Raw genomic sequence first — 18,893 nt, forward strand, 5'->3', positions numbered from 1 at the left:
TGTATTCTCGATTTACCTTCTTCCCACATGCCTTGGCAAGATGACCTTTTCTTCTTGCAGCTGTAGCACTCTACCGTCAGAAATTGACAATTTTGTGCCCAAAGTTGGCTTAAGCACCGGTAACAGGACTTTGCTGTAGCATTGCTACTACTAACTTTCATTGTTGGGGCCTTCTGCCTATTCAGCTGCAGCTTATCTACTTCAGGCAACTGGCAGTTGTTAACTCTAACTTTTCTCAAGTCATGTTCTGCCATGTACAGGGACAACGCCGTTTGGCAAGCTATGTCGAAAGTTAACTTTGGCAATGTTGGCAACTTACTGCAAATGCATTCACATTTTAAACCGCACACACATAATGTGTTCTCTTGAAATTTTCCAAAGTTACAATGAATGGAAAACTCCTGTGTCCTCACCGGGTAACTGATTCCTTGTTCCAAACCAAGACTTTTCTGCACTCTCCAATGGCTGGCTTAGGATTGTAGTGCTGCTTAAGCTTATGCAAAATGTCCAACAGCGGCGTGTCTTTGGGCTTAATAGGGGTGAGCAAGTTTTTCAGTGTTTAATTGGGCCCGCTCCAATCAAAAATATCACCCTTTTACTTTTTCCCCCAATGTCTGATTAACAGCTGGATAATCAGGATTTTTGAGGTTTTAGCAATGAAAAATACCTCTAGACCTTCTACCGAAAGACACTCAGTCACAGCTGTACACTCCCAGTAGCCCAATAATACCTATTGACGCAGCCCTCTTCCAAGGTCAATCCACCCACATATACAAACAGCCTTCTGTCCAAGATTGGTGTTTTAAGCTTATTTCTCACTGAAATAAATCTCTCAAGTTCCTCTTCTGGTTTTCTGGAAGCTTCTCCAACCCAAATTTGTTCAGCTAGGGAATCCGCAATCCCATCCTTGGTTGCCAACCGTGATATCTTTGCAGTACGATAACAGTGTACAGCATGGAGCCTAGTACCCAAGTGAGAGCTGGTTCAATCCCGATTGGTTTACGTAAATAGATAAATGGCCAGAAGAGGACGCCATTACACCTTCCCCACCCTCCATCTCTCTCCCCTCCCATCCCTGCCCACCTCATGTCACCCTGCTGCATCTTGTCTTCCCTTGTCCCTGCGCCCAGACCACCCTGCCCACCCTGGCACCTGGTTTACTGCCTGGTGTTATTCAGTCATGAACATCAGGAAAATTCCAGATTGGCTCCCTTGGCACTGTTCAACTATTCTCAGCTGCATGGAGGTACGTGCTGTAATTGCTGGCTGTGCTGCACCCTTGTGGTATGGAGGGGAAAAATCAGCCATTTCTGATGGCTGTCCAAGGGCACCTAATGGAAAGTTTGCATGTATAGATGACCATGGGTGATAGCTTGGCCTCCACCAGCTCTGCAGGTGAATTGTAAAGGCCGTCATCAACTTCATTTGAGAGCTCAACTGAAAAATGTCCTGTTGGATGGGAAAATGAAGAACAAGAAGTATCCTTGGAACCATATTCCTCCATGAACCAGCAACTTAAAAATCATAGAATCCTACAGCACATAAGGGAGGCTATTTGACCCATTGTGTCAGTGCTGGCTCTTTGGAAGAGCTATCCAACTAGTCTAGCTCCCCTGCTCTCTTCCCAGAGCCATAGAATTTCTTCCTTTTCAAATATATACCAAATACCCTTTTGAAAATTGCAATTGAACCTGCCTCCACCACCCTTTCAGGCAGTGCATTCAAAATCATCATCATGTGTTCTTAAAGTCCCTGTGATTCTTTATCTTAAATCTGCAGCCTCTGGTTACTAACTCCCCTGCTAGTAGAAACGTTTTCTCCTTATTTACTCCATCAAAACACTTCGTAATTTTGAGCATCTCTTTAAGTCTCCCCTTGACTTCTACTGCTTTAAGAGCAAGAATCCCAGCTTCTCTGATCCCTCTACACAAAGTCCCTCACTCCTGTTATTCTGGAAAATCTCTGCGCCCTCACCAAGGCCTTGATGCCCTGGAACAAAGAGAAAATTAGGAAAATGAAATGATTTATGAACAGTATTACATCACCATGTGTAGACTGGGTTAAGTTTTTTTTTTAAAGATTTTTTTCCCCTCCCCTCAAATTAGAAATTTTAATTGGAGCCTCTCGTACAGCTTTTAGCTATGTTCTTTATCGCAGCCGAATGACGTTTGAAGGAATAGATGCTGCTTGTTGTGATAGGCATCATGTCGGAATCTCAGGAGGATTTTACAACAAACATGCAGTCAACTCACCAGAGAGCAGGCTTAATAGGGCCACATAATGGAAAAGGAAAAATGACATTCAGCACAAAGCCAGCAGGCAGATGTGTTAATTATGCAAGCACAGGAAATATGTAAATTGGTATTAATCTCGCTCAGGGTAAAAAAAAATTCCACTAGTCCCAGGCTGGGACCAGCAGAAATTATTCCTCAAAGTTTAAACCAGTGGTTGTACAAGAGAACTTGAAACCAGAGAAGGAATAAAACATTCTCTAGTGTCCAAATGAGATTGGAAACATGGTGCCATACCATGGGTGACATTATTATTCTAACAGTGACTACACTCCAAAACGACTTAATTGGTGTAAGGCACTTAAGGACACACTGAGGTTCACAAAAGGCACTGTACAAATGCTAAATATTTCAGTAACTCTTAAGAGTTGTAGGTTTGTTTTGGGTGATAAGTTAACATGGGTTTTGTATTGTGTGAATTTTCTATATTTATGCTCGTAGACTAGATGAACTCGGGGATGAAGTTGTTTGATGTTGATGTGGAGGGGAAGGTAAAGATCATGGTTTCACAATTGCAACTTCAGTCTTTAGCCCATCAACACAACATCTGTTTCTTGTAGGGAAGGAAATTAAGTTGCTCTCGCCTTCGACCACTGCTAGATAACTTTCTGAAGGCTGTTTCCAGAGGACTTTTGAGCCAAGAACATATACCTGTCCTCATGGGTGGGGAAGGGCTTAAAGGGTGACTTTGAGAAAAGTGTTTTTTCAAGCGAAGGCAATCTTATTCATTCTAACTGCATGGTAAACAAACATATTGCAATTTTAGTTTCTCCCACCTCTAGAGATGCTGACTCAATCTGGAGTATCGTTCCATGGATACAGGTTGAAATTAGGTGATAACTGTTGGCAAGCTATTCAGCAATGGCGGCATAGTAAACCACGCCCATTTTTCTCTTGAATATAATAAAACATCTCAAGTCTACACACATTTTTCATTATAAATTCCTATGTCAATATTTATAATGGAAACTGCTTGCGTAAGCTGCTTGTTTAAACTTGTCACATTGTAATTGCACCCTCCTGCCAGTGGAGATGCTACAACACTACCAGATTTAGTTAAAGCATGCAAAGTTTACATAGCTCATTCTATTATAACCATGCACATAGGAATTTACAATGGAAATATTTTTTTTAAAAGGACAATGTGTGAGTTTGAATGGAGGATTAAATTACAGGTGGATGTACTGGTCTGGTTATCCTCCGCCCGAGCGTAACTCCTCTTCACCTTAAGAAAATGCCTGGTTTTGGCTCCTTTTGTGCAGCATCACAGCAAATTAACTAGAGTGTACTATCATTCTAGCAATCGTGATTGGTTAGTGATAGAGTGGGCATCCTGCTGACTTAATCTTTACCTGTGTCCCAGTGACACACAGGCCAATCGTTGTACTGATAATGCTACCTCAGCTTAGAGTTAAAGATTTATGAGCATCTTTGGTACTAAGCATCAAGGTTTGGCTGTTGAGTGCACTTGTGGGTTAGTTCTAAAGTACTTCAAAACTCTGGAATTCACACTGTTCTCTCCTCCGCCGATGTCACTGACTTGTGCTGTGGTGCACACTTGGCTGTTCTGCATCACTTCACTCGAGAGGGCCAGTCATAATTTGTGAACCCAGATAGTCAGCTTGGCAGGTTCTTCATCCATGTGAGAGGCATCGCAGACAATTCGGTTTTCAGGTGATAAGTTTGATAGACACGCGTATATGCACCTTCTGGCAGCATCACCAGATAGTGATCGGGAGTGGGATCCCTCACTGACTTCTCCATGAACACCCGTTCCCCCACCACCCAAAAAGAAGTGTGCACTCTGAGGTCAATTGCAGCATCCCCACCATTAAAAGGTTGTGCTTGTTTTCCAAATTTGCAAGGTAGATGTGATTGCTTTCGCTCTTGCTTCTTCCGTAAAAGAGAATTCCTTATGAACCAAAGACTTATCAAATGTTCATGGTATAGTTTTTCATTTATAATTCATGGAGATTTATATCTGTTCACCTGTAAATTGGAAACTTTTAGGCTGCAGCAATCAGGTTTTCTTTTCTATGAAAACTAGCCATGTAGAGTTCGAACCTCCACTGATGAAATGGAAAGTTGCTCATAAATCAATGTCCACTGCTGTGTTTGCTATGCATCAGCAGTTAGTCTGCAGCATGTTGAATAACAAAGCAGTAAAGCTCATGTGCCAACATTGCCCCCTAGTGCTTTTATAGTGCACTACTAAGAAATGAACAATAGATTCATTATCTAAATTTGTGCAGATCCAAATGGGCATTTGCACCGAACCGGGTACAAGTGGAATTTCAGAACGATTTCTGTAGAATGAGTTGTTAGATGCAATACTTAGTGGTATACACATTGCATGCACTAGAGGAAAGGTAATTGGATCCACTTGACTATTCAGTTGATACCTTGCAAAGATTTATTGTTCCACTGCCACACACATGCTTGCACTTTTTATTAATGCTACTCTTGTGTGCGTGTGACCATGTATTTGTGTGTATATGTGTTGCAATTGCTGCAAAATGTATCACAGCAGCAGAGCACACTGGACCAGAATACGCTGATGCTGGTTATTGCCATCAGTGGCTCTGATTTGAAACTGCTTGGACAGAATTTCTGCAGGAGGGCACACTGCAATTCTATTTAATAATTAAAATATAATAAACCACCATATGCAATTCTATATTGCTTCATCCATATCTGATTATTTAAGACACTTTGCACTTTCACTATGGAGTACTATTTAAACATAAGCAGGGGTCTGTAATTGATAAGTGAGTTTATGTAAGCATCAACCTATTTTTGATATTGACTATACTTAAGGGCACTTTCCCCTGACCCCAGACCATACTTTTACTATAACTCAAAGATGACACAGATGTTAAAATTGAATTATTACTGCAAGTACAGGGCTACATGTGCATTGTGTTGTCTGTTGGGTACTATGTGCAGGGCTGTGTCTACGTTGTCTATGCTGATGGTGCGTGTGCAGGGCTGTATGTACATTGTGCTGCACGTTGGATTCTGTGTATGTTGTGCTATGTGCCCCAGCTACTGCATGGGTCAGATTGTGCTGTACTTTGAAATTAGACTCCGAGCTGATTTCAAAATGGTGTGAGTTCACGTGACCAATTCCAGCTATCCTCCCCATCCATCATTTCTGGATTAAAATGTTTTTCTAAACATGTTTCTGACCATGCTCCCCCACATTCCAATATTCCAAACTGGAGAGTTAGCTTAACTTGTAAAAACATGGATAAGAATTTTTTTAGGAAACAAAATTGTCTTTAATTTATGAACTCTTTGAATATTCCTGTAATATGAAACCAGTTGCATTCCTTCGAAAATCTGCTTGTCTCGCATGCATCCTGTTTCTCAGCTACTACAAGAATATTGAGGTGCAGTGCGCAGTGTGTTTTAATCAGTGTCTCTAGGGAGGCTGGGAGGAAGTGGACAGCCATGGTTTTTAAAAATGCTTTTGTTATGCAGACAGCTGGGCCCTCCCACCCTTGCAAAGTGAGTTGGCTGGAGGATGTGATGTTTGTTGAAATGTTTACATTGATGCTGCATCTGCAGTTACATTATCCAGGAAGTATCTGTCAGAAGCATTAGTGCAAGAGGTCACAGTCGCCGTGAGATTTTGATGCGCGTCTGAGAAATTGCTGCCAATTGGGAGGCTTTGCAAGGTCTTAGATTTTCTGGGAGTGTCTTAACAGTTTCTTCAAGTGCTTGCAAGCAGATACATTAGTTTTACAGTAGCTTTTGCAGCAAAGTCCTCAAGTTTATTAGAGAGCTGCCAGTCAATGAACCCTTACATTAGCATGTTGTCTGGGAGCATAACCAGATTTTGTAAACAACGGGGGAAATTTACTCGTAATCTGAATGTCTTGGAGTGTGCAGGGTGAAAAAGTGTCCTGTTTGAGCTTTCATGTGGATTACATTTCAAGTAAAATATAGTTTGGGTTCTTTGACCATTCAAACTTGTTTGTCCTGGTGGCAAGATAGATTAGATTAAGATAAATTAACTTTTTATATGGATGTTTCTGCTTTTGAGTTTCAATCCACATAACCAGCTCCCATTCTGTGGAAATATATTTGTCCATTTTCTGTTCCTCCTAAGAATGTGCTTCCTCCCATTACACTGGGATAGGTAAAATTGGCTTATTCATAACAACAATCAAATTTTTTTAAAAAAACTTGCTCCCCAAATGGCTCAGTGAGTAAATGCACCAGCTCTTGTGTTAGTGAGGTTGCAGCGTACAGATCTGCAAAATACCAGGTTCTTTTCCAGGTCTGTGCTGACTTAGCTGACCTCAGGTCGGGCATTAATTGTAGTGTTAGACTAACAACACTGGACTAGGTAAAGGGGAAGAAAATCTGGCTTTTGCTTCCAATTGCTATACAGGGACTCTTGATGGAAAGTGTGGACAGGACAGAACTGGGTTTTTCTCTCAAGGCCTTAGGTTGAATAGCATGTCAGGTTCATGTGCAGAGCTTTTGGTGTTTCATGGAATTGCGTCCCAGAAGATGTCTGTACCTTCAGGAGAGGTAAGAAGAAAAATGTTTCCTTTAGGTAGCTAGTTACCAGAGTACTCCCGACTAAAATAACTTGAAGCAGTGCAGCTTTAATGTGATCGTTGAAGGTGATGGAAGTCCTCAGTTTGTGACTTTTAAACCTCCAATTTAAATGAGTTGACCTTCCAGAATTAAATCTGTTCTTAAATTTAAAAAATGTGGTGGAACATGTTTAATTTTGAAGTACTTCGTGGGTTTGCACAAGCTGAAAGCAAACTGGGCTTAGTTGATGAGGTGAGGGAGGAGTGTTCTCTGTGAGAAAGTTTGTTGTCTTCTGTCTTTTTTTTTCTCTCTCCCTTCTGTTCAACGATGTTTAAGACGTAAAACCCAAATCCCAGAATTTTAAAAATGCAGAACTGCCAGTGAGTGCAGTGCAGTGAATTACTATGAAGCTGCTTCTTGTAAGTCTAGAAATGGAAGTGGTTGGCTCAGTCTCAAACTAATTGGTCCAAAAGCTTTATTTACTGTGTTTCACCATGAATCTTTTAATGAAATGATGAGATGTAAATTCTGTAGTGGTGTTCCGTTCTCACCAACACAAAAGAACTACAGGTGCAAATGCATTCCAGCTTCATTAACTTCCACTCCCTTTTAATTTGCGTAATTTCATTTTCTCTCTTGCTCGTTGCTGTTAATTAGGGCATCCTCTAATCAGTACTATTTATCACAGTGGTACTCATGTTTGGTAAAGCTGCTTTGCAGAAATGCTAAATGGCTAATTAATGTCTGTTAATTAAGAAAATTGCTCGTGGTAACAAACTACATTGTCGCTGGCAGCAGCCTAGAGACTAACACTTGTTGAAAGCATAAACATGGCAGGTCTGCAACAGCTGTTACACTTCTTAAAAAAGATTCTTTTTTGAGTGGCTCTATGGTTCTCTGAGCCGTCTGCAACTTGATGCACTGACGCTGTAACCCCCCTCCTCTGCTCTCTAACCTCTCGCAGGGACCCCCAGGTTCTCAGCCCTCGCCACATACACAGCCGCCTCCTCACAATCCTAACAACATGATGGGACCCCACAATCAGGTAATGAGCTGGTGCAATTGCTTGGGTTCTTTCATTCAAGAGGGGCAAGAGTTTCTACATTTGACTAATGATTTGACTTTGCTTGCTGTTGTCTTATGTACGAGACTCCTGATCAGGTTGTCCTCAGAAGTGAAACTTCCACTTGGGGTTCTTCTAAATTAGATGGATTTTGTTTTGGCTTCTGTCAGCCCACAGGTCACGTTTTTTTTTTTAAATCAGCTTTTCTTCCCCGCTGCTCCTGTGCCCTCTCCTAAAGGCATGCTGCTGGGGTATGGTTCTGAGGTGTTGGCTGCCCTCTGATGATGAGCTCAAGTGGTTATTCTGATCCCTGGTGAATGTGAGGAGCTTGTTTGCCCCTGCAGGGCATCTCAACCCAAGCCCAGTTCTGAGCCGTCATCCATACAGAACGCGCATACTTTTCCACAAGAACCGATGGATAATAAAACAGAAGCAGGAACCCGGCTAAATTTTGTTCTCCCAGCCTCACATTCTAACCTGCCCTACACACCCACTCTTCCATTACCCCCTCAGAATCACCCTTTTCAGTAGTACTACTGACGCTTTGTCCTGGCTGAGCTAGGCTAATCTGGCACGGTTCATAATCTAAACCTTGGACTTCTTGGTCCGCATGGTTCAATATGATCCCATAAGGTGCATTTATCCACTGAGCCATTGGGCAGGGTGAAACCCCTGTCTTAAACTTGTGTGTTAAGTCAGTTTGGCACAGCATCGTAGGAACATTTGCAAGTTCAGATAGAAAGTCCAATTACTTCTGTTTTTGTTTGGAGTCTTTGTAGGGTAATGGCCCAATGGTCAAAACCAAGTGATCCATGGGAGTTAGGAAGGTTCACTCCTGGGATAACCGGATTAGTTCTTTCTATAATTTTTTCTTCTCTGGTTGTAAATGCTTTTACATGTACACAGCTTAGTGAGCAGATCACTGCCCTGATACTGGGCTTGTGAACATTTTCATTTCTTTGCAACTGTGTTCCAAAAATGCGTGTGTTTGAAGTGTTGACCGCTTGGTGTATGTATATGTCTGTGTGTATATCTGTGTGTCCATATAAAATGTGCAATCCCCGTTAATAGCCTTCTTGCAGGATTGTTTTATCACATTACTCTGCAGTGCTAAGGAATGCAATCACACTGTTGCTATCAAATTCTTGATCACCGAGTTCCTCAGTCACAGCGTCCTTTATATTGAGCTCATTGCCTGCAAAGTTGTATATTTCTAACTCCTGATGTGTTGAATCCTTTCAACACACGAGACAGACGAGAAAGCATTAGTACTCCTGATGACCCATAAGTGAATATGTACATAAATCCAAATTTATTGTGCTAAAAATCATACTTAATGTGTTAAACTACTGGTAGTTATGAATAAACATGGTCACTTTATTCCAGCAAGAAATCTGGATGACTTTTTTCATATTGATTTTTCTTGTTTCTGCCTCCTTAGCTCCCTTGCCCTTTGGCTGCTCCAATCTAGCCAGTAAGAGGTGCCCAAGAGAAGTCAACAATTCTTCACAAATTTCCCCTTCACTTTCTGGCTATTTTTCCAAAAAAGAGTATTTCACAAGAAAATTAGCATTTATTAGAATTGTAAATCTTGGTGAAGTGTATGCTGAGATTCACCTCTTATGTGGATGCCTCAAATGTTTCATCAGGGACCTCTGAATTCGTTTCTTTACCCTATTTTTTTTTTTAAAAAAGCTTCTTATTTCCAGCATTTGCAGTAGTTGGTTTTGTTCACATTTTACTGTAGCTTTATTTATTAAGAGGAAAATAGTGTCTGTGTAAATATGAATTTCAGTAAATTAGTAAAATCGCTTTGATTCCAGTTTTAAGTTTGTAAAGTGAGGCAAGTTCTTTGTAACTGAACAGAGATTGAGTTACATTTGATCTGTTTCTCTTTGCAATTTTTGCAGAGCCGATTCTCTCATTTCTAAAGTGTTGCTTTGACAACATTGGCTTGTTGAGGGGTGTCCTTGGCAGTGGACAGATTCCTTATTTTGCCAGAAACCAATGCACGAGCCTTTTTACTATTTCAGACACCACTGAAGAGTGGAATATGTTGCTTAATTATACCAAGCAGTTTGCTACTGTGTGAATAAAGGTGGTTCAATATTAAAGCTACAAAGCCCCTTCCCCCTGCCCCCCTATTTTGGGTGGGGTGGGGGTCAGGGAAATTGAGTTGCAGGGTACGGTACCCAGTCTCTGTTTAACTTTCTTTGCTACGGTGCTGTTCATTGGGGCATTTGAAGGGAAATTAAGTTTTTAAAAGCATAGCATATTGTTTAAAAAGTGAGTTATGATTTTCCTCTTTATGTTACCTCAAAGTCCTCATCCAGCATTCAAGCATCGGCTCGGGCAAGTGATTTATTGCCGACAATGATATATCACTCAAAACTTCATTATTCGTTTCCAGCAGGACCTTTTATGCAAAATGACAATACTTGGGTGGTCAAATTGTGCTACCCACACACAGCACAAAAGTGCAGGAATTCGGAGGATTTGATATAAGATTGTATCACGCAGCACCAAATCACTTGCTTTGGCTTTGGTAATTTTTTTTTTAAAACTGTATGAGTTATCTAGGTTTTCCACTACGGAATATTAAAGCTTTTAGAATTTCAGCTGATTGTAGATTTAACCAATTCTGTGTGATTGCAGCCTTTTATGTCACCGCGATACGCAGGAGGTCCAAGGCCCCCCATCAGAATGGGAAGCCAGGTATTGTAACCACTGTGCTTCTAACATTGCTACACTTAATGCTCCCATCCTGTAACAGTATTTAGTTAACTGGCTTGCCAAAGTTGTTTAATACTGAATGAGTGTTAGAAACATAGGAAGAGGACTAGGCCAAATTCACCCCCTCTATAGTCTAATTCACCATTTAATGAGACCATGGCTGATCCAAGTCCTAACTCCATCCACCTGTCTTGACTCCATATCCTTTATGCCTTGCCTAACAAAAATCTGACCAGCTCAGATTTTAAAAGATGAATTGAGCTACCATCTAGCACCGGATGTGGGAGTGAGTTCCACATTTTTACTGCTCTTTGTTACCACCCTTTGCATGAGGAAGTATTCTGTAGCTTCTCCCCTGAACGGCCTGGCTGACTTTCAGGTTATGTGTCCTTATCCTAGACTCTCCTCACCAGTGGAAAAGTTTCTCCATATCTACCCTATCAATTTCTTCTAAGATCCTAAATACTTCAATCAACTTACCCTGTAACCTTCTGTTTTCCAAGAAATGTGAGCCGAGTCTTCTCTCGTACTCTAACCCTTGGAGTTCTGGTAATGTTTTGGTGAAAATTGGCCGCACTCCTTCCAAGGCAACTATATCCTTTTTAAGGTGCATCGCCCAGAAATGTACACAGCACTTCAGATGTGGCCTAACCAGGGCTTTGTTTTGCTATAGAAAAGCTTCCTCCTGTTCATATTCTAATCCTCTAGTTTTAAAGGCTAACATTCCATTAACTTTTTCTGATTATTGCCTTTGCCTGACAGCTGCATTTTAGAGATCTGTTTATGGATTCCTAAATCTCTTCGGAGTTCCACTGCTCTTAGCTTTTTATCATTTGAATGAAATTCGGATCTATCCTTTTTTAGTTCAAAATGGTTTTCTGTATTATGTGTGACACATGTGACCCAGGTTGTGCATGGTGTCATACCACCTGTGCAGTTTTGCTCAATGCACTTATGCAAATATTGTGCTGTAACCTCAGTTGGTTTGAATGTCAGATTTGTAAAGACATGGAGCTGCGCTCTCTGTGTGCTGATGTAAAGTTTGGCATCAGTGTCCCTGGTTCCCTTCTGAATTTCAAACTCTGACACAAGCTGTCAAAGTAGTGATTTTATCTTTGGAATTATACTGAGGAATATTGCTCACAGTAAAAATATGTTGAAATGTATAGCAGCCCATCTCTGCTGCAGTATAACCTGTGGGAATTCAAGCTGAAAGCCTGATTACAGAGCTGGCTCTCCTTAGTTATTTGCATGGTGTATCCATCTTGTTAGGGCCTGACAATGCTAATGGGAGCACATTTGCTTTTACAATGTTCTCTGGATGCACAATTTATTTGTAAAAGGCCATTGTGCCTAAACTGGGAATTAACGATTTGGGTGTCCAGGTACACCTTGGAATTCAAAGTCTGTTTATTGTTTGCAATGCCATTTGATTCCTTCAATTAAAGCACTGCTTTGTGGTGCCCAAGTGTCTGGATTATCTGCCCCCCCCCCCCCCCCCCCCCCCCCCCCCCCCCGATTGCTCCCTAGGTGACTGTCAGGGAGGCATGTTTCTAGGAACACCAATGATCCTCTGGTACCTGTTCAAATGGCCATTTTTCAATTATACTTTGAGACAGCAAGTACAGGCATTTCAACTGTGGTAGCATCACAGCTGAATCTGATCTTACCCTCCTCCACTGGCCTGCTGGGTATGATGCTCAGGAGCGGGAAACCTCAACACTTTCAACATTAGCCCTGGTGGCAAATGTTGAGATATTTAGTATGCTATGTTTTTAATCAGTTAGCTTCCTCTTACTCCTCCTCCTCCACCATATGCTATTTCCCTCCCCTGCCCCTTCTTAAATGTAAGGAGGAAAAGTTTAATTTCACCAGTAACTGAAATCTGAAATTAAACTTACCCAATTGGTTTTAAATGAGTTTAACATTGCTAAACTATTTCATATAACTGTGCCACCATTTCCTACAAGTAATTCTAAGCTGTAAAGATGTTGCTTTTCTCTCTCTCCCCATCATCCTTTTAACTTGGTTTCTCCAAAATGTCAGTCAGCAGCTCCATTTCCAGAGCTTGAGTCCAGTCCTTGCGCTGTGTGCCTGCTCCCCACACCCGATGACCTTATGAAATGCGGCTTCCATTTCCCTGTGTCACAACAAACCTATTCATTATTCCTTTAGTGGATGTCAGCTGATTGCTAGAGTTTCATCTCCAGAGACCCCACTCTCCTGAGAAGGATTAAATAACTTATGGCGCTGCATTGCAAGCCTTCTCTTTCCTTTCTTCATGGAATGGATTCCATCAGGGGCTTCTGCTCCTTAAAAGTATCCAAAGCTGCCAGAAGGGTTTGCTGTCAATTCATTTGTCACATTGGAACTACAGAGTTCACTGGCTTTATCTCCAGGAACACAGTCCTCATGAATATCTTATTTGAGGGCTATCCTGGAATGCTATAACTGTTGTACTGTGGACAGTGGGATATAAAAATGGGATTACCCGAATGATGCACATCTTATTTCAATCAGGCCAGAGTGGGCAATTGCCAACCCATTCCAAGTCAGGTCGGATGTTGTCCAGGTTTAATTTTAATAGAACCTTATCCTTTATAGAAGATGGAGTAATCCACTTGGAGAGCAAGAAATGAAGAGAGACCAGTGTTGAATTTTAGTTCAGTCTACTATTTCATAACTACCTTGGCCATGAATAGAGGTATAGAAACAGATTGAGCAGAAATTCTACTGAGAACCATAAGTGAAGCTGAGGTGAGCCATAAATGGCTCCAGACTCTTCCATGAGTATGTTAAAGAAAATGACCTTGCTGTATTGTACTGCACTGCACCTAAGCGAGTGTGTTTCAGTGACTGATGTACACAGTTTAACTAACAAGGTAGTAGCAACAGAAGGGCTGACTGACCTTGAAGAGTTCAGTAGATGTGGCGTTTTTATGGTGTGGTTGTGTGAAACTAACTGGTTAAGAAATTTTCAGTGGTTAACGTGCAAGTCTGTCTCTGTTTTTACCCTAAAAATTGGAGAAAATTCTAGTTGTGCAGCATAGGATATTTTTAAGCGTTAACTACAAGGTGCACCCAGCCAGAATTGTTGCTGAGCTCATGATTCTGCAACAATGCACTATTTGTTATGCTGCCAAAATCATTGTTTTGGCCACATTTTCTAATCGTCATCCAGTTTGATTTCTGATGGTTTGGAATCAAAATTTTTTGGGTGGGGGTGGGGAATTTCTTTGACTCTGGATTGGACACACATCTCCCATTAATCTCATAAATAGCTCATGTGTTAGCTTGATGATTAGAAGATATAATTTCTAAATAATATCCATGACCCTGGGCCACTTCTTACTTTTTTAAACCCAAGACCAAACTTTGTCCATTTTGCTATGAGCTTGTTTTCATTTGTGCGTCCTCATCTAGTGGAACTAAGCTCTGACAAAATACACAAAACAAATAAGCATAGATCTTCAGATAGCTCAGAGCTGAGTCGAGCCCTGTCGACCAGGTAGCCTAGCCTATGCCCTTTATTGACCCCAGATCCTGGATGAGGCAAAATGGCTGTCCCTCTGTGCTGTAAGCTTCTATGATTCCGGGAGGCAGGGAAAAAATCTAAGAATTCCTATGTCAAATTATTCTCTAGTGAAATGCCTGTCAAGAGATTGGGGGAAGAACTGGATTGGGTTGGTTTGTGACTTCCCCAACAGTTCAAACAGCCAACTAACACTCCTTGGAGATGACTTGGGAAAGTTGGTTGTGAGTTGCAAGCACCTTCTGACTCCGTAGCCCGGAAAGAAGCAGTGCTTTCAGGAGAGGAGGGAAGAAATCTGATGCAGGGCGGGAGTCATTTAATTACTTTAGCATATGGTTATTTTACATTGTGACTTTATTATTCAATTTTCTATACAATAGTTATTGGTTTTTAAATTTCTGAGTTGCAGGAGTGTACTTGTGGAGAATTGTTGATAATTGGAAGCATACATATCCAGGAGTATTAAGTTGGGAATAGGATGTTTTAGTGTCAATTTTCTCTTCACCTAGCTCCTTTTCATCACTCGCACTCACTTCACCCCCTCCTCGTTTGCTTTTCCCTGTGTCCTTTCGCCCATCTCTCAATGCACAAGCATTCGTGTATATCTCTTGAGTTAGCATAATGGCAGATGTTCTGAAATTGGATGCTGCATGGTAACGCTGTAATTGTTCTCAGCCCCCAGGTGGTGTTCCAGGTGCACAGCCATTGCTACCCAACACATTGGATCCCACACGACAGCAAGGTGAGATGTGTTCACAATGCTACCGAGGTTTTAGAGATATTTCCGTGCTGTGTATGTAATAAGAGTTGTTTCTTCCTTCTGTAGGGCACCCTGGTATGGGTGGGCCAATGCAGAGAATGAATCCTCCTCCACGAGGCATGGGTCCAATGGGACAGCAGGTAGGCAGCACAGGGGCTGCATCTTTTCAGCTTCTGGTCTTTGAACCTTCTGGTATTGAAGCATTCTTATTTAATTTTCAGTGTCCAGCAGCTGGCATGACCGATTGGCCGCCTCCTCTTGCAATTTCCCTGTTTCCATGATGTATTTCCGTGTAGATCAGTAACGTTGCTTAAACTGCAAACTGCGATTAGTTCACCTCTGAAGGTGAGGTGCAACAATTGTTCACAGTACCTCTGATCTAGGAAGAGAGAAAATAGCAGCCATAATGAATATTTCCCTGTCAGCCTTGGCTCAGTTGATAGCGCACTTGCTGGAGTCAGAAAGTCATGGTTTCGACTCCCGTTCCAGAAAGTTGAGCACAAAATCCATGCTGACCCTTCAGTGCTGCACTGAGGAAGTGCTACATTGTGGAAGGTGCTATTTTTAATGGGATGTTAAACTGAAGCTCATCTGCCCCCTCAGGTGGACTTAAAGTTGCTGTGACACTTTAGAACTGGAGAGTTCTCTTGGCAAATATTTATCCCTCAGCTAATGTCACCAAAGCAGACTATCCAATTGGCCGACTGTCTTCCTTTGCCTTAGGTTCCATAAAATCCAGTGTCCAAACCCCAATGCACTGACTCCGTGGGAATTGCCCGGGCAGTTTGAACTTCCAATGGGCAGTTGCCCTGCTCCCTGGGACCCTCTGGAAAAAGTCTACAACTCTGAGTTAGAGTTGGAGACTTCGGACCATTCCAACATACTTACCTGGATGGTTACCCAGGAAATGTTAGACAGAAAAGCCGTAGTTTAACTCTTGGGTAACTATATAATTGGCACCCCTGACTACTCTCCCCCACCCCACAAACCGTCCTGAGTAGCCCCCACTGCCCTGACCCAGCCCAACAAGCCCTTAACACCCAATTCTTCTCCCACCATGAACCCCCACACTCCCTGCGACCTGACCTGCCTAGTGCCTAGCCCCCAGCCCACAGCACCCGACGCCCCCCCCCCCCCCACCCCCCAAATCCGACTAGACCCGGACCCACCTTTCCCAGCTGCTTCCCTGTCCACCTACACATTCACCCATTCACTAACATGCTGAAAAGGCTGTTTTAAATGTCCCAGTGCTTTTCAGTGCAATTGTGAACACTTAACCACAAACGCTCTCCCCTGGGTTGGTGTTTGGTTCCTCTCCCTACTCTTTAAAGTGCCTTGGAACATTTATTTTCAAGAGTGATATATGGTGCAAGTGGTTGGGCAGAAGTGATAGTTAAAACTGTTAAATATTGCTAGTTCTCAGGATTTTTAATTATGAAAATACCAGTTAAGTGCCTGAATGAAAGGAATGATGTATTGTAGCAGTACAACGCCTTTTAATATTTGGGTGGTAACTGAACATTTGGTAGAAATTACATATTTAGAATATACAATGTTGCATTGTTAATCAACATGCGTAGCATCAAAGCTAGTTGATTTTTTTTACACCAAGTTACCCTTTCAGACCTGATCAGGTGTTATAACCCGGAAGAGGCAAGTCATTTAGCAAATGGGAATAAAGGAAAATGACTGCGCTGGTTGTGAATTTATGGGGTGTATGATTGAGATGAATCTCCACTGCTGCTGAGGTCTGAGATGGTGGGGGTGAGTGAGATAATGAAAACAAAAGTCTCCATAGGATTGCAAACTCCAGTTGAGTTTGAACTTGCCCAAAAAGGCAGAGCATGAACTTGTTGATTTCAACTGGGGCTAATTTTTAGCACAGCTCTTGGGACCTGCGTAAAATACTTAGTAATTAATGTTCTGTTTTTCTTCCCTTCCGTCCCCTTCTCTGCTTTTCTTCTCGTTATGGTAGTCTGATCCTTGGTTATCGTTGCAGAACTACGGCGGTTCAATGAGACCTCCACCCAATTCAATAGGTCCAGGCATGGCTGGAATGAACATGTAAGTCTCTTACCTGTGTTCAGATAAGTCATTGTCAAAAGTGGGGAAAGTCAATTTTAAACTTTTTATAACATTGATGATCATCACTTTGCAAGATATAACCATTTCCTCTGCTGAATTCTGTTGCATGTTTTTAGATGTTAGGTGAGGAAAATTGAGGTATGTTTTTGACATTTTTGAAGAGTTTGCAACTTTAATGCTATGGGTAAATTTAGTTGTAGCAGAATTTTAATTTGTGACAAAGACGACGAAAGATTTAGTGAAAGCAGCTCTGACTTAGTGCTGCAAGAATGGACAGGGTGAGTTAATGCATTGTGAAAATAAATGCTTTTAATATATTTTTGTTGCAGGGGCCCAGGAGCTGGACGACCATGGCCTAATCCTTCCAATGCTAACTCAGTAAGTAGTGCTGTATTCCGTAGTATTTACAACACAAATAGACCATTTGTCCCAACAGTGTTTATGCTCCACATGAGCCTCCCCCAACCCTTCTCTAATCCCATTAGCATATCCTTTTATTCCTTTCTTCCTCATTTGTTTATCTGGCTTCCCCTAAATGAATCTATGCGATTTGTCTTAACTACTCCCTGTGGTAGCGAGTTCCACATTCTAACCACTGAGCAAAAAAGTTACTCCTGAATTCTCTTTTGGGTTTATTAGTGACTATTTTATATTTATGGCCCTTAGTTCTGGTCTCCTCTGCAAGTGGAATCATTTTCTCTGTTTGTCCAATCAAATCCTTTCATAATCTTAAATACGTCTGTCAGTTCACCCTCAGGAATGTGTTTTGTTTCTAATTATTGTCATCTCATATAGGGTGTCCTTTTCCTTGTTGCATCTATTCTATATTTCATTACCATTATAATATAGTAAGGTGTTCTTTAGAAGCATAGTTAAAAATTTAATGAAAACTTGTAGCTACATGCTTTATGAAACAATTGCTTGTGTATTGATTGTACATTTTCCATCTGATGCATGCCACTCTTTATGACTTAACTAGATGGTGAAATGCACTTTTTTTTCCAATGGCCGTCAACTTTAATAATGAATTCGGTAGAAAAGCAGTTAATTTTGATTACTAATCTTTAGGGAATTTTTTTAATATTGATTCAGGATGTATACAAACAACATGTTACCTGCATCTGCCTATTACGATGAGCTCTTCATTTATTAGTTTCTGTGCACCATGGATATGTTTGGCAGTCCAACAAGAAAGTGCAGATTACTTATCCAATTGGTTGGTGATCATTCTGTACTGTAAGGTCTTTCTCATCCTACTTAGAGTTTCTGTATGAGGCATATCATTACCCTGTTACTTCCCTTGTTTCCATTATCAACTCCATTCACGTCACTTCAAATAGCAAGAGAAAGCTTTTCTCATATTCTTACCAGCTCGTTCTTTCAGTTTTTGTCACGTTTCTTGTCCATCTCATGTATTTTTGCTGCTTTTGATTTTAATGCTAATGCCTTCCACTGATTACAAACGGTGAATCCTGTGGATTCCTTCCATATTTGGAAGGTAAGCTGAAGCAGTTTGTGATTTTTCATGTCCTGATAAAATCCAAAAAAGCTGAACTGGCAATGTCTTAATGGTTCATGAAATGCAACTCGAGTTATTTTGCCTCAGCCTTATCCTTTAACTGGGATTCTTGATAAATTCACAGTTCCATGTGACTCTGGGTCCTAAATTATAATGTTCCTAGCTGTGGAATATTTAAAGTTGGGATTCAGTGCTTCATTTACTATTGGGCAGTAGGCTTATTACACATTACCATACAGCAAATAGAATGGCCCTAACAAAACAGAATTATTGACCTTGTAGTTTTATTCCCTCTTTTTGTGGGAGGTGGTAGGCAACTCTTTTACATATAATTTATAGGACAGAAGCAGAACTGATCT

The 18,893-nt window shown here is 41.3% G+C and overlaps 1 protein-coding gene across 10 annotated transcripts in view; it reads left to right on the top strand.

Annotated features, from left to right (window-relative positions):
* The window catches only part of LOC121289032 (single-stranded DNA-binding protein 3), a 154,817-nt gene that overhangs the window by 115,263 nt on the left and 20,661 nt on the right, over positions 1-18,893 (top strand). For 2 of the 10 annotated variants that reach the window (XM_041207946.1, XM_041207943.1), the window contains exons 6-11: positions 7,807-7,887; positions 10,561-10,620; positions 14,846-14,912; positions 14,997-15,070; positions 16,930-16,994; positions 17,345-17,393. In XM_041207946.1, coding sequence (XP_041063880.1) covers positions 7,807-7,887; positions 10,561-10,620; positions 14,846-14,912; positions 14,997-15,070; positions 16,930-16,994; positions 17,345-17,393 — 396 coding nt within the window. Of the gene's footprint in view, positions 1-7,806; positions 7,888-10,560; positions 10,621-14,845; positions 14,913-14,996; positions 15,071-16,905; positions 16,995-17,344; positions 17,394-18,893 lie in introns of all 10 variants that reach the window. The other 8 variants (XM_041207944.1, XM_041207942.1, XM_041207947.1 and 5 more) reach the window with 5 other exon arrangements.

This window comes from Carcharodon carcharias, chromosome 16 (assembly GCF_017639515.1).
Source record: "Carcharodon carcharias isolate sCarCar2 chromosome 16, sCarCar2.pri, whole genome shotgun sequence".
Classification (NCBI taxonomy): domain Eukaryota; kingdom Metazoa; phylum Chordata; class Chondrichthyes; order Lamniformes; family Lamnidae; genus Carcharodon; species Carcharodon carcharias.